The following is a 15,914-nucleotide window of genomic DNA, read 5'->3' as shown; positions in this document are numbered from 1 at the left end:
GGTCACAGCCTCGGCCAGTTCCCAGAGGCTTGTAGGCAGCTCAGTCAGTACCCTCGGCCTTTTGCTCTGGTCCAGAAGGCCTGGGACTCCTGGTCGTCTGAGAATGGAAGGGAGTAACCCAGGCTTTAAATTGCCCGAGTCTAGCTCCTGTCCTCCAGTCCTTTGTCTTTGGAGGGCTCTTTCTGTTCACCTCCACGTCTATCATGTCACCATTCACCAGAAGTATCTTGTGTTCTTAGGTCTACATAAAGGACAGCTGAGCCGGGCGGTGGTGGCACACGCCTTTAATCCCAGCATTTGGGAGGCAGAGCCAGGCGGATCTCTGTGAGTTCGAGGCCAGCCTGGGCTACCAAGTGAGCTCTAGGAAAGGCGCAAAGCTACACCGAGAAACCCTGTCTCGAAAAACCAAAAAAAAAAAAAAAAAAAAAAGGACAGCTGACCTACCTGACCCACACCTACATGACCTCCAAAGCAACCCAATCCCCTGTAACAGATGGAGTTTTATGGAGAAATAGAAAACAGCTGCAGGGTTGATGTAGCTCAGCATAGGACAGTTGCTGAGACTCCCTAGCGGAGGGTATGATTTGTAGCATTTGCCTAGAATCCCCCAGTGAGGGGCTGGGGGCGTGGCTTAGTTGTTCAGAGCTTAACTAGCATGCATAATGCCCTGAGTTCCATCCCCTCAATGCAGAAAAATTAAATGTAGCTGGGCCTGGTGCCACATGCCTACTGTCCCAGCAGTCTGGAGGCAGAGGCAGAAGGATCTCTGCCAGTTCAAGGCCAGCCTGAGCTACATACTAAGTTCCAGGCAAGCCTTGCTTACATAGTGAGACACTTTCTTAAATAAACCAATAAACAAATCACAGCTGATCCAAGGCGGGGAGGCGGGGGTGGAGGAGTGGGGGGGGCTGTTTTTTGCCAAGCAGCAGATTCTTGCTGCACCCTTTAAAAAAAAAAAAAAGGAAAATTGAGAGCTGCTGGTTTGTAGAAGTTCTTATGCTTGGTGCCCTGGTTTAAAATATGGGGTGCTGGGCCCAACTGGCAGGGGGTCAAGGGCAGGCTGGCAGGGCTGGGGGGCCTGGGTAGGCTGTGGGGATTGGGAGGGTTGGGCACAAGCTGGCAAGATGGCTCAGGAGAAAGGTACTTACCACCAAGTCTGATGACCTGAGTGCTAGTTCCAGAACCCATATGATGGAAGGAGAGAATCTACTGCCCAAGTTGACCTTTAACCTTCTCCCTTGCATATGAGTGCATACACACACACATACATATACACACATATACATATATATACACACACACATACATACACACACACACACACAAAAAAATCAATCAATCTTTTTTTTCTTTCTTTTTTTTTCCCCCCAAGACAGAATTTCTCTGTGTAGTTTTTGGTGCCTGTCCTGGATCTCACTCTGTAGACCAGGCTGGCCTCCAATTCACAGAGATCTGCCTGGCTGTGCCTCATGAGTGCTGGAATTAAAGGCATGTGCCACCACCATCCCATTTTTTTTTTTTTAAAGCCAGCTATTACTGGGCCAGCTTGGTATAGTTTAGACTCTACCATCTAAATGCAGATTTAAATGCAGATTTCCCAGATATAGCTACTATAAATCCTCGCTGGGGAATTTTAGGCAAGTGCTCTACCACTGAGCCATGCTCCCAGCCTCTGAAGAATGCCTACAGCATGGTGGGAAACATAATAACTTGTAGATCTGAAAGGAGGATACTGTTCAGGTTTCATAGCCCAGAAAGGACAAGGGTATGTTTTAGATGTGTAGAACATGGCTGAGCGTGGGCATGCGTGCGTGCCTGGAACCCCAGAACTTTGGAGGTTCTCAAAGATGATGGGAAATTGATTGTCAACCAGGGCTACATGCTGAATCCAAGGTTCACCCAGTTAACTTAGTAAATCCCTATCTCAAGGGGAGAAAAATGTTAAATTTAAAAAAAAGTGCGCACACGCCCATATGTAACAAGGGGCACTTTGTAACTGTTAACTAACAAGTAATGACTTGTTTTATTTCATTTATTTATGTGTTTCTTTGGCGCATGTGTGTGCTCATACATACTTGTAGAAGTCAGAGGACAATTTGCAGGAGTCAGTTCTCTCATCTGGGTCCCAGGGACAAAACTCAGCTCATCAGGTTTGCAGCAAGTGCCTCTACCTGGACCTGTCTCCCTCAACCAAACCTGGTTATTTGAGACTAGACAAGAGAAGCAGCATCACTGTGATTAATCTGGGGGTCGTTTCCCTCGAGGGTGACTGCAATTTGCTGTTCCAGGATTAGAAAGGCTGGGTGCCATAGGGTGTGCCTCCAGGAAGCAGAGAGGGTGGACCAAATCCCAGGAGAAGGAGAGGCTGTTGCTTAGAAACATCATCAGTTACAGGCGGGGAGTGTAGCTCTGTTGGCAGAGAGGGCTTGCCTAGCGTGTGTGAAACCCTGCACTCCCACTCCGGCACTGCGTTTGAATCTCAATGCCCACATGGTAGCTCACAGCATCTATACCTCCACTTCCAGGAGCTCCAGCATCCTCTCTGGCCTCCTGAGGGTTCTGCACTCACATGTACACAGATATACATGCAGGTCAAACATTCATATGCACAAAAATAAATATTTTTTTAAATAGTTAAATAAAAATAAACAAGTATAGGTGAACTTACTTTTATTTATATATTTCTTTTGTTTATTTGAGAGGATTTTATATGTATCAGGTTGGCCTTGAGCTCGCGATATAGCCCAGGATAACTGAGTTTCTAACCCACCTACCTCTGCCCTCTCCTAGATAGTGGGATTGCAGGCATGAGCCACCAAGCCCAACCCGCTGTTGTTAATGTATTAGCATGAAGTTTGTCAATTAGTGAAATATTGATACTTTCTTGTGTGTGCTGTAAAGGAACACAGGGTCTTGTGTGTACTAGGCGAGTGTTTTACTGCTGAGCCACACCCCAGCCCCTCCCTGGGGATCCTAGGCAGGGGCTCTACCCCCTGAGCCACACCCCCAGCCCCTCCCTAGGGATTCTAGGCAGGGGCTCTACCACTGAGCCACACCCCAGCCCCTCACTGGGGGATTCTAGGCAGGTGCTCTACCACTGAGCCACACCCCAGCCCCTCACTGGGGGATTCTAGGCAGGAGCTCTACCACTGAGCCACACTCCAGCCCCTCACTGGGGGATTCTAGGCAGGAACTCTACCACTGAGTCACACCCCAGCCCCTCACTGGGGGATTCTAGGCAGGTGCTCTACCACTGAGCCACACCCTAGCCCCTCACTGGGGGATTCTAGGCAGGTGCTCTACCACTGAGCCACACCCCAGCCCCTCACTGGGGATTCTAGGCAGGGGCTCTACCACTGAGCCACACCCCAGCCCCTCACTGGGGGATTCTAGGCAGGTGCTCTACCACTGAGCCACGCCCCCAGCACTTTGTAACATACTTGCAGCTAAAGTCAGTACTTCACTCAGATTCTACCATTCTTACCCAGTTTCCTCTTCTAAGCTTCCACTCAGGATCCCGTAACACTTAGTCATTGTTTCTCCTCGGGCTCCCAACAGCTGTGACAGCTTGTCAGACTTCCTTTGTTTTTGATGACCTTGACAGGTTTGAGTTCTGATCAAATTTTTTTTTAAGTGAAATCTTCCTCAATTTGACTTCTTCTGGTGTTTTTCTCCAAGTAGAACTGAGAGCAAGGGTTTTGGAGTAGAAATTAAATGCTATTTCCATCCTCTGTCTAATTTTATCTTTTTTTTTTTTTTTTGGTTTGTTTTTTGAAACAAGGTCTCTATGTCACCCTGGCTGACCTTCAGCTCGCCATCTGCCTGGCTCACATTCAGCACTTTCAATAATCATAATTTATACATGAACTTTGTGATTCTATCACTCACTCAAAACAGTTAAAAACAAGGCTTGTTGGCACACATTTGTAATCAGAAGCAGGACGATCATCACAAGTTCAAGGCCAGCCTGGGCTATGTAGTATGTTCCAGGACAGGCAGGGCTACAGCGTGAAGCCCTGTCTCAAATAAACAAAGAAAAAGCCCAGCACAGTGGCATGGTTTGTTGTTCCGGGTACAGGAGAGTCTGAGGCTGGAGGATGGCTTGAGTCTAGGAGTTCAAGGCCAGCCTGGGTAACATAGCTAGACTATGTGTCAGGACGAGAAAAGGAGAGAGAAGGAAGAAAGGAGACTGAGGGGCTGGGGGAGTTAAAATAAAAGCTGCCGCCGTGGGGCTTTCCACACAGTATAAGGAAAGAACCAGTTCCCCAGTGCGTGACCTGCACGCACACGCACACACGCACGTGCGTGCACATGCACACGCACTGTCTTTGGCACAAGTGCACCCACATGCAAAGATAAAATGTAATTTTAAAAATTGGTACTAAATAAAATTAAGCCAGGTGTTGACCGTCACCTGTAATCCCAGCACACACGAGACTGAAGCAGGAGGCTCATGAGTTCAAAGCCAGCCTGAGCTATATGGCAAGACCTGCTCTCCAAATAAAATAAAATGAAAACTGAGTTTTGGTGCATAGCTGAAATATGTAGCCTCTCGTGGTCCCGGATGTGAAGGGACCTCAGAGAAGCAGCTCCTTAGGGGATTGGCCTTGAGGGGCCACAGAGTTAACCGCTCCCTAAAGCCTCGGATGCATCCCGAGAGCGGACTCGCTCTCGCTTGCCTTCATCAGCCCTGCAGTTTGATGGAGCCGCTCCTTCCCAGGGATGCAGGCTCCACCCCAGCCGGTCCAGAGCAGTGAGGTGCAGGAATGCAGAGGCTGAGCCCCCTGCTGTTCCTGGGGGGTTCCCTTCGTCACCAAACCTCAGGGCATTTGAGCCAGCAGCGCCAGAGTGGGTCGGCCGGCCCCTCCCCGAGCTCTGATGCAGCTTGCCTGATCCCTCGTCTCCATATACTCACATGCTCCTTGCAATTTCCTCCAGGTCTTCCAGCCGACACCCTGCAGGGCCACCGAGACCGCTTCATGGAGCAGTTCACAAAGTAAGTGACTCTGGAGAAAGGAGTGGAGTCCGATCCAAACGCACACCATAGCAGGGTAGGGTCAAGTGCCTGCTTCATAAGCGTAATGATCGGAGTTCGGATCCCCAGCACTCAGGTTAGATTAAAAAGCCAGGCAGGGCACAGCGCATCCCGCGCGCATGCGCCCGAGTCCCTGGAGCAGTATGAAGATCTGGAAACAGTTTTCAGGAGTCAGTTCTCTCCCTCCACCAGGTGAGACTCGAGGATTGAATTCAGGTCTCAGGCTTAGTGACATTACCCATTAAGCCACCTCACCAGCCCTGCTGTTTCTTCTCCTCTGGGCCGAATGGAACCCCCGTCCTGGATGTATGTAGACCCCATTTGTCGATGGACACCTAAGCCGCTTCCGGGGTTTGGCTGTTGTGAAAGGGACCACAGTGAACATGGGTGTGCGGGTATCTGTGTGGTGTGCTGAATCCGACGCCTTCAGGTCTATACCACGCCATGGTACCGTACATGGCTGACCGTACGGGATTTCCAGTCTTTTGAGGAACGTCATACTGGGTTCCATGTAGCTGTACCTTTTTACCCACCCACAGTGTATTAGAACTCTTCTCTCCCCACGTTCTCACCCAATGTTTGTTTTCTTTTCCTTTTCTTTTTTTTTTTTTTATGTGTGTTTTCTTGATGATAGCCATTTTCATACTTCAGAGAGAAAAACTGTCCGTGTGGTTTTAATTTGCATTTTCTTGGTAGCTAAGGATATTGAGCTATATATATGTGTGCATATATGTGTGTATATGTATACATTAGTGTCTTAGTTTCATGTCTGTCGTGATAAAATACCCTGTCATAAAGCAACCTAAGGATAAAAGGGTTTATTTGATGTGGAGCTCCAGGTGACAATCTCCTATTTCAAGAAAGTCCAGGCAGGAACTTGCGGTATCAGCCACATCACATCCACGAGCAGAGATAGAATGAATGAATGAATGCATGCATACTTGCTGGTCGGCTAGCTTTCTTTCTTCTGATACAATCCAAGGCCCCAAACCAGGGAATGGTGCTGCCCACGGTGGTTCAGGCCATCCCACATCAATGAAGGCGATCAAGATCATCCCCCACAGGCCCCCTTGATTTAGACGGTTCCTTGGTGAGACCTTTTTCCAGATGGTTCTAGATTGCATCAAGTTGATCATTGAAACCAACCATCATGGTTGGCCCTTCTTATTCCTTGTCTTGTGGATCTTTCATTTGTGAGGTGGCCATCCTGACGTAGTGTGTTTTCCCTCTGAACTTCTTCGTCCTTGACCGTGGCTTCTAAATCTTCTAGCTGGTGCTTTCTTGCTGGTTGCCCTCCAGAGCAGTCAAAGGACACACACAGGCTTGAACTAACCCCCTGGTTTCCTTCCACTAGGGAAGCCTGGTGCACATCCTATGATGAATGACTTACTAAATCCTGCGAGACAGGCCCTGGGGCTGGTTTCCTGGAATGTGAAATTCCAGTAGCTTGCGAAAGCACTAACGTCCATTTACTGTTGGCGCCAACCCAGAGAGACGGGGACGTGTGGTCAGCTCGTTGTATTTCCTTCCATTTTGTTTCCTAGCTTAGGAAAACATCCCCTGTGGGGAGCTGCTTCGCTTTCTCTCCTGCACAGAGGTGAATATTCTTGGAGGCCTCGCTGCCCTGGAGTTCAGGATAAGCTGCAGCAATGTCACAGGGACCCTTTAGTCTTGGGGTCTGATAGGCTGTGTGGCGACCCGGGGGAGGGGTTGGTTGATGGAGCTGAGTAAGCAGAAGTTCCGTGCTGCAAGCAGAGGGCTGCTGGCGCCTCAGCTCCTCCTCTTGGTCGGCTTTCTTGGGCTTTGGTGTTTTTACTCAGGTTAGAGGCGTGACAAGGAGGGAAATGCTTTCTTGGCGTTTGGTTCAGATGCACAAGGTTTGTGTAACGTGCGTGAAGCCGTGGGTTCTGATCCCTAAGCACTGCGGAGTAGATTGGAGGGATGGAGCGGAATGAGCTGGGATAGGGAGGGTAGAGAAAAAATAGAAGAGAAGAGAAAAGAATGGAAGGTAAAGTAGACTAGAGAACCATAGAATAGAAAAGAATGGAATAGCCAGGCGGTGTGGCGCACGCCTTTAATCCCAGCAGAGGCAGGCGGATCTCGGTCAGTTCAAGGCCAGCCTTGGCTACAGAGTGAGTTCCAGGAAAGGCGCAAAGCTACACAGGGAAACTTTGTCTCGAAAAACAAAACAACAACAAAACAAACAAACAAAGAATGGAATAAATAAAATAGAATAGAACAGAACAATAGAATGTTACTTTTCCAGTTGCTGGAACAAAATACATGAAAAAAAGCATCCCAAGGGAACTGGAGGAGGGTACAGTCCAGCATGATGGCGTGGAAGTGACGGTGGAGATGATCACTTCCCCCTCATGTCCCTCCAAGCCCGCCATTCCTAGGAAGAGAAATCTGCCGACAGCAGCGTGCCGTCCACAGCCCGAGGAAATGGGTGTGGGGGTCTGGGCAGTTTTCTAGTGTTGTCAGAGTTGTGAGGAAATGCATGAGAAACGCGACTTAAGGAAGGAACGGCTTTCTGTGGCTCACAGTCTGAGGGCGCGGGTCCATAGTGATGGGGACGGCATGGCGGCAGGAGCTTGGGGCAGCTGGTCACACTGCCTCCGAGGTCAGGAAGCCACCCCGGGCTTCAGTTTCTCTCCCTACACATGTGTTTACTTATTTATTTATATTTTTTAAGGGTTATGTATTTATTTATTTTGTATGCAGTATTCTGTCTTCATGTGCGCCTGCAGGCCAGAAGAGGGCGCCAGATCTCATTACAGATGGTTGTGAGCCACCATGTGGTTGCTGGGAATTGAACTCAGGACCTCTGGGAGAGCAGTCGGTGCCGTCTCTCCAGCCCATGATTATTTATTTTGTAGGGCTGTGCCACAGTGTGCTTGTGTAGACCAGAGGAGGGAACTGGTTCTGTCCCTCCATCCTGTGGGCCCCAGAGGTCACTGGGTTTGGCAGCAAATGCCTTTACTCACTTCTGGGCCGGCCCGTGTTCTCCTGATTCAGCCCCGAGGGGTGGTGCTCCCCAAATTCAAAAACAAAGGGGAAGGAGGTTCTTCCCACCTCGTTTAAACCTCTATGGAAACACCCTCACAGACAACACCGGAAGTGTGTCCCCATGGTGATTCTAGGTCCCGTCAAGTAGTCATCCAGATTGACCGTCTCTGAGACTGTCCAGTCTTCAACAGGATCTGCAGCATTGATTATTCTTTTCTCATCACTGGTGACTGAGAACTCACTGTAAAAGACCTCAGTCCGTGATACCATTTTTGAAATTTTATTTTCATATATTTTTATGTGTGTGTGTTTGAGAGAGTGGCGGGGGTGGGGGTGGGGGGTGTCATGGTGGTGTGAATGTAGAGATCAGAGGGCAACTTTATGGAGTCGGTTCTCTCTTTCCACCTTTATGTGGGTCCCAGGAATCAAACTCAGGTCACCAGGCCTGCTTCTTTAGATGGCAAAGTGCCTTTACCCCCCGAGCCGTCTCCCTGGCCCTATGGTATCATAATCGAATCCTACTATCATAATCGAATCCTGGCATCATGGAGGGCAACCCACCAAGAGCGTGTGCCTTTAAGATGGACAGAGGGTGGCAATGCTGGGAAGGTGTGTTCCTTGTGTTCCCGGGACTGGCAACCAACCACGTCCAGCACCCCTAAGATGCCTGTGTGCTCCCAGGTTGAAAGATCTGTTCCAGCGCTCCAGCAACCTCCAGTACTTCAAGCGGCTCATTCAGATCCCCCAGCTGCCTGAGGTGAGTGCACCCCTGAGGGGCTCGGCATGGCTCCGGGACCTGGCAGGTAAGCATCCTTCAAAGGTGTGTCTTGCTTCTCCAGAATCCACCCAACTTCCTGCGCGCCTCAGCCCTGTCAGAGCACATCAGTCCTGTGGTGGTGATCCCGGCCGAGGTCTCCTCTCCAGACAGTGAGCCTGTCCTGGAGAAGGATGACCTCATGGACATGGATGCCTCCCAGCAGGTACAGGAGCCTCGGGAGAGGAACTTGGCTCTTCCAGTTGTCCCTAGAGGAGACAAAAGGATAGGAGAGGCTCCTAGCTTGGGTGTATCTGCTCAGACAAGGCCTGCTCAGCTTTAATATTTGGACATGGCGTCTCACTATGTCGCCCATGCTGGGTTCAAATTCCTGGGCCCAAAATCCTCCTGCCTCTGCCTCTAAGATGGGTACAACTACACATGTATGCCAGAGTGCCTATTGGGTTCCTCTCTCTCATAAGAAAGTGGGAGATTAGGCTGAGCCCTCTGCCCTGGGCTCCCGGAGTGATAGGTCTCAGCCAAACCAAGAAAACAGAATCGTGAAGCCAAGCATGGTGGTCCATGCCTCTGATCACAGTACCTGGGAGGTGGGAGCAAGAAAAGCGGAAATCAGTCAGCTTCAGTCACACAGCACACTATGAGACCCTGTCCCCAAAATACGAAGGGCTGGAGAGTTGGTTCAGCCATTAAGAGTGCTTGTTGCTTTGAAGAGGACCCGGGTTTGATTCCCAGCACTCACAAGGTGCCTCAAAACCATCTTTAACTCGAGTCCTAGAGGAGCCCACACTGTCTTGTGCCCTGTGAGTGCCAGGCACGCACACAGTACACAGACATACATGCAGGCTAAAAAGGTTTGTTTAAGTACAAAGACAGGAAGGAAGGAGGGAGGGAGGAAGGAAGGAAGGAGCCAGGCATGGTAGCACACAGTTTAATGCCAGTACTCAGGAGGCAGAAGCAGAGGGATATTTCTAAGAGTTTTGGGCCAGCCTGGTCTGTATAGTAAGTTCCAGGCTAGCTAGAGCTACATTGCATGCCCCTGTCTAAAAAATGAAATAATGAGTTGCATGATAGCCCATCCCCCGCACGCGCGCTCACCCGAACAATTTCTAGGTCTCTGACCTGTTCTTTGCCCGTCCCCCACCCTGCCAATCACTGCAGAATTTGTTTGACAACAAGTTCGATGACATCTTCGGCAGCTCGTCCAGCAGCGACCCCTTCAATTTCAACAATCAAAATGGCGTGAACAAGGATGAGAAGTGAGTCCATGCTGGGGGAAGGAGGCCCATGGTCTAGAACTGAAGTTAAGCCCTGGTCTGCCTTGCAACCAAGAGGAAGGAAGTGTGTGTGTGTGTGTGTGTGTGTGTGTGTGTGTGTGTGTGTGTGTGTTTGTATATGTGTGGGGTGGTAGATATATATATACACATGTGTGTGCTAGTGCACTTGCCTATGCTTGCCTGTATGGTAGCTAGAGGCCAATGCTGGGTGTCTTCCTTTTTGCTCACCACCATTGTGTGTGTGTGTGTGTGTGTGTGTGTGTGTGTGTGTGTAGCCATGGAGGCCAGAAATAGGTATTGGATCTCCTGGAGCTATAATTACAGGCAGGTCTGAGTCCCGTCCCCCCCCCCACCTTCCCCCCCCCCATAGGTCCTGGGAACTGAACTTGTTCTTCCACAAGAAGAAGTGCTCTTGACTACTGAACCATCTCTTTCTCTCTCTGGCACGGCACTTCTTTAAGAAAAAAAGATTTGTTGTATTTGTTTTGTTTGATTATATGTGTGTGTTGTGGGTCCGGACGGGAGTGTGGGAGGACATGCCAAGATGTACTTGTGGAAGTCCGAGAGCTTCGTGGAGTCATCTCTCTCCTTCCAAAGTCAGGTTATTGGGCTTGGGAGCAGTCGCCTTGACCTACAGAGCCGCCTCACCCCCACTGAGAGAGCTGGGGCTTTGCTCCGTGGTAGAACACTCCCTTAGCATGCCTAAGGCCTGGGCCTCAGTCCCGAACTATAGAAGGGGCCAGCGCTAGAGAAACGGCTGGGTGCTGAGAGCCCTTGCTACGTCAAGTTCATTGCCCAGCACCCATGTTAAGTGACTCATAACTGTGTAACTCCCGGGGATCCAACACCCTCTTCGAACTCCAAGAGCACCCACACACGTGTGCATATACTAACAGGCAGAGGCACACACGTAAATCTAAAAAAATTGTTTAAGTCTCTTTACCCCTCTCCAATATGACCCCCTATATCCCAGATCGGTAACTGTGAACAGGTGGGTGTCAGGGTAAGATACCTCATGTTTAAGGTACAACCACCCTAGGTATCCTAGCGTTATTGGTTCCAGAATCACCCCCACAGAGACACACAGATACAAAGTACAGCCACTGTGCAAGACCCCACTAGAAGACTGGATACTGTCTGCCATTCCTCCATTTCTGTACCCTTTAAATCACCTCTACGTGACTCATAGCACGTGATACATTGTAAACACTACAATGTTTCTTTGTGCGTTTTGTTTTTTTCTTTTCTTTTCTTTTTTTTTTTTTTTTTTTTTGGTTTTTCGAGACAGGGTTTCTCTGTGTAGCTTTGCGCCTTTCCTGGAACTCACTTGGTAGCCCAGGCTGGCCTCAAACTCACAGAGATCCCCCTGCCTCTGCCTCCCGAGTGCTGGGATTAAAGGCGTGCGCCACCACCGCCCGGATTGTTTTTCTTTTTATACGCCTTTAATTTTGTGCTGGGAGGGAACGGGTGCATGAGCACTGTGGCATTAGTGTCCACCTCAGAGGACAGCTTGCAGGAATCAATTCCTTCCTTCCACCATATGGGACCCAGGGGGTTAACAAAGATGGTCAGGCTTGACGGCGGGCATCTTCACCCTCTGGGCCAGCTCAGAGCCGCTGTTTTCCTGTAGTGTTTAGGGAATAATAACAAAAACAAAAATCCATATAAAATACGTAAAAATACATAGTCGATCTAGATGCAGTTTTTTTTTTTCTCGCCCAGTATTTTCCATTCCCAGTCTGTTGAATGCACAGATATAGAACCCGCAGATGAGAAAAGTTGAGTGTAAAATTTATACTGCAAAGAATCATTATTATCCATGGGGCTAGTGATGTGGCTTCATTTGTAGAGTGCCTGCCTCGCATGCAGAGACACCCCAGTACCCCATAAACCAGATAAAGTAGCACATGGTCTGATTCTAGCACACGGGGGGGGGGGGGGGGGGGGGGGGAAGGGAGGGGAAGAGGGAGAGAGAAACATCCTCCACTTGACATCTGGTAACAAGAAAAGTTTTTGTTTAAGAGAATGGCCCCAAATTAACACCAGCCTCCCCCTCCTTTTCCAGTCTGTCGGCGTACATGGAGGGGAGGGGTGGGGTGTGCTGACTCCGGGCCTGCTCTTCTCTTCTCAGGGACCAGTTGATTGAACGCTTGTACAGAGAGATCAGCGGGCTGACAGGACAGCTGGACAGCATGAAGGCAGAGGTGCGTGCTAGGATCCGTCTACCCTTGGGCTTCCCCGACACGTGGCACTGACATTGGTGTCTCATGATATGATTTGGACCCTGTCCTAAGACATGACAAAGCCAGTGAATTTGGTCATCTCCAAGTCTCAATTAGAATTCATTGTCCTGTCATGTGACTTTAGGGTGGCAATTAAGCTGCGGACCAGCTTCCCTGGGAGCCATGATTATGGCTTGGCCTTCAGACCATGATGAGAACGACCAATTTTTCTCATAAGGTCCTTGAGAAAGCTTGATTTGGGAGCTGGGGCTGTATGGCTCAATGATCGATGACTTGTCTAAATCTCTCAGTGCAGAGCTTGGAGTGGTAGAGCACCTGCCTAGAATTCCTCAGTAAGGAGTGGACAATGTGCCTCAGCCAGAGAGTGTCTGCTTAAAATTCACCAGTGATGGCCTAGAAGTGTGGTTCCCTTGTTGAGAATTGGGCTAACAGGAAGGGGCAGGAGGCATGGCTCATTGGTGGAGGCCTTGCCTAGAATCCCTCAGTAAAGGATTGGAGATGGCAGTGGGGGGAGGGGTTGAGTGGTAGAGCCCCTGCCTAGAATCCCCCAGTGAGGGGCTGGGGTGTGGCTCAGTGGTAGAGCCCCTGCCTAGAATCCCCCAGTGAGGGGCTGGGGTGTGGCTCAGTGGTAGAGCCCCTGCCTAGAATCCCCAGTGAGAGGCTGGGGTGTGGCTCAGCAGTACAGCTACTGACCTAACATGAATAAGACCCTAGGCTCCCTACCCAGAGCACTGAAACAAAACCAAACAAAAAAAATGTTCTCTGTCTGTTTGGTTGGATCTGTGGTCAGGAAGTTTGAAGATACAGAGATCAACCACAATGGGTCAATGCCACCAGGGCGTAAGTCGTCCCCGTCCTGCCGGGTGCCCCCATGGGGCAGCCTCACAGGAGCAGGCCCCTTACCCCGGGTGCCCCTGACAGAGCCAGCGGGCCATGCTGCAGCTGAAGGGCCGCGTGAGTGAGCTGGAGGCCGAGCTGGCCGAGCAGCAGCACCTCGGGCAGCGGGCGACGGATGACTGCGAGTTCCTGCGCGCCGAGCTGGACGAGCTCAAGAGGCAGCGGGAGGACACGGAGAAGGCGCAGCGCAGCCTGACCGAGATAGAAAGTGAGGGGCTGGGGCTGGGGGTGTGGGCGGGGCCGAGGCCGGTCGGTGCGACTCCCCACAAGTAAAGCCTGAGGTGCTTGCCCTTGGCCTCAGATGCAGAGACGGGTTCGGTGACCCAGCCGGGCCGTAGCAACCAAAGACACGGGGATGATGGGAGCGTTTATCCCGGGAGAGGGAACTTCTAAGAGAGGACCGAGACCTAAGGGGGCAAACCTTAAACATGAACCTTAAAGCCTGGCTGACGTGGATGCTGTGACTCTTAGCTAGGGTTTCTATTGCTGTGAAGAGACACCATGACCAGGGCGACTCGGGGAAAACATTTTTTTAACTGGGGGGGTGGGGGTGGGGGTGGGGATGGCTTACGGTTCAGAGGTTCAGTCCGTTATCATCACGGTGGGACACGGCGGAGTGCAGGCAGACATGGTGCTGGAGCAGAGGTTGAGGGTTAATATACCTTGACTTGCAGGCAACAGGAAGTGGTCTATCTCACTGGGCATAGCCACAGGAGACCTCAGAGCCCACCCCCACAGTGACACACATCCTCCAACAAGGCCACACCTAATACTAATAGTGCCACTCCCTTTGGAGGCCATTTTCTTTCAAATTACCACACTGTGTTTGTAGATATCAGTCTGCAAAACAATTTGAATCAGGGGGATGTTTATTCAAAGAAGACAAACTTTATGTCCAGTATAGTACAGATATTTACCTGTAATTCCAGAACTCTGGGGGATAAGGCAGGAGGATGACCATAAGGCTAACTTGGGCAATGTAGCAAGACCTTCTCTCCCAATAAAAACCCCAAATTAATTAGATAACTTCTAGCTGAGTGTGGTGGTGGACACCTGTAGTCCCAGCATTCAGGAGGACCAGAGGTTTGAAGTCATGTTAGCTACATAGCCAGTTTGAGGCCAGCCTACATGAGACCGTGTCTTTGAAAAAAAAAAAAACAGCACTAGGGAGGCAGAAGCAGATGGATCACTGTAAGTTCAAGGCCAGCCTGGTCTACAGAGTGAGTTCTAGGACAGCCTGAGCTGTTACACAGAGAAACACTGTGAAAGAAAGAAAGAAAGAAAGAAAGAAAGAAAGAAAGAAAGAAAGAAAGAAAGAAAGAAAGAAAGAAAGAAAGAAAGAAAGAAAGAAAGTCAATCAAAATAAATAAGGAATAAAAACATCCTTAGTGCCCCCAGCTTACTGGAGGGAGGATGCGGGGATCCCATCCTGGGCAGAGGCCTCACCTTGGTCTTTCCCAATGCAGGAAAGGCCCAAGCCAATGAACAGCGGTATAGCAAGCTAAAAGAGAAGTATAGCGAGCTGGTTCAGAACCATGCCGACCTGCTGCGGAAGGTAGGAACTCAGACCCCTCTAGTCCTGCCGTAAACCCCACATTACAGGAGAAAGAGTGCAGACCTTGGGGTTCCTCCAAGATGCGCTTCTATTTATTTATTCCTCCTCTGTGTGTCTGTGTGGATTTGGATGTGCATGTGTGTATGCAGTTGCTTGAGGAGGCCAGAAGAGGGCATCAGATCCTCTGAAGCTGAAATCACAGGCAATTGTGAGCCACCCAGCATGGGTGCTGGGAACCAAACCTGGGTCCTTTGAAAGAGCAGCGAGGGCTCTTAAGCACTTACCCATCTCTCCGGCTCTTGCACCCCCGTGTCTTAACCCCAGCTTCTTGAGCTCTGTCTTGCGTGCCAGCCACAGTTCGAGTTACCCCTCCTTTGAGCTGGGCATAGTGGAAGACACCTGTAATTCTATCAGAAAACAGAGGCAAGAGCCTGCCCCCCCAGAAAATAGTCAGGTGTGGTGGCACATGACTTTAAACCCAGCACTCCAGGGCAGCCAGGACTAAATAGTAAGATCCTAACTCAAAAAATAAATAAGTAGGTATGCTATCTCACACTTGCAATCTCCAAACTTAGGAAGCAGAGGCAGGAGGATTGCCGTGAGTCTGAGGCTAGCCTGGGAAAAAACACTACACCAGACATCTATGTATTTTTGTAAATCCCTGACAGTCTAACATCTGAAGGTCGTGGCCTGATTCTGGCTTCCTTTGGGTTAGGGAAAATCTTCTCCTGTGTCTGCCTCCTTGATACTCACGTCTGATTGAAATCACTGGTACTAGAAGAAAGATGTACGTTGAGCCTGAGAGATGTCAGCTCAAGATGCTCCTCTCCCCTTTCAGAATGCAGAGGTGACCAAACAGGTGTCCGTGGCCAGGCAAGCCCAGGTGGATTTGGAAAGAGAGAAAAAAGAACTAGAAGATTCCTTTGCACGTGTAAGTGACCAGGCCCAGCGCAAGGTGAGCAGGAGAGGCACTTGGGATGTAGGAGAGAGGTGTCTACTGGAAGTGGACTTTTCCTAGTGTTTTATGTGTGTGTGTACATATAGCAGCATGGGTGTTGAAATCAGAGGACAACTTGTGGGTTTAGGTTCGCGTCTCGCACCATGTGCATCTGGGGGATTGAACTCA

At 49.9% G+C, this 15,914-nt stretch overlaps 1 protein-coding gene across 3 annotated transcripts in view; it reads left to right on the top strand.

The window, feature by feature from the left end:
- The window catches only part of Hip1 (huntingtin interacting protein 1), a 134,647-nt gene that overhangs the window by 101,854 nt on the left and 16,879 nt on the right, over positions 1–15,914 (top strand). For all 3 annotated transcript variants that reach the window (XM_006971288.4, XM_016002073.3, XM_016002071.3), the window contains exons 9-16: positions 4,939–4,996; positions 8,726–8,801; positions 8,884–9,024; positions 9,978–10,075; positions 12,225–12,297; positions 13,258–13,441; positions 14,700–14,788; positions 15,627–15,743. In XM_006971288.4, coding sequence (XP_006971350.1) covers positions 4,939–4,996; positions 8,726–8,801; positions 8,884–9,024; positions 9,978–10,075; positions 12,225–12,297; positions 13,258–13,441; positions 14,700–14,788; positions 15,627–15,743 — 836 coding nt within the window. The remainder of the gene's footprint in view (positions 1–4,938; positions 4,997–8,725; positions 8,802–8,883; positions 9,025–9,977; positions 10,076–12,224; positions 12,298–13,257; positions 13,442–14,699; positions 14,789–15,626; positions 15,744–15,914) is intronic.

Source organism: Peromyscus maniculatus, chromosome 23 (assembly GCF_049852395.1).
Source record: "Peromyscus maniculatus bairdii isolate BWxNUB_F1_BW_parent chromosome 23, HU_Pman_BW_mat_3.1, whole genome shotgun sequence".
Lineage (NCBI taxonomy): Eukaryota > Metazoa > Chordata > Mammalia > Rodentia > Cricetidae > Peromyscus > Peromyscus maniculatus.
Note: the sequence above shows the minus strand (reverse complement) of the source record. Positions and strands in the feature narration are given on the sequence as shown.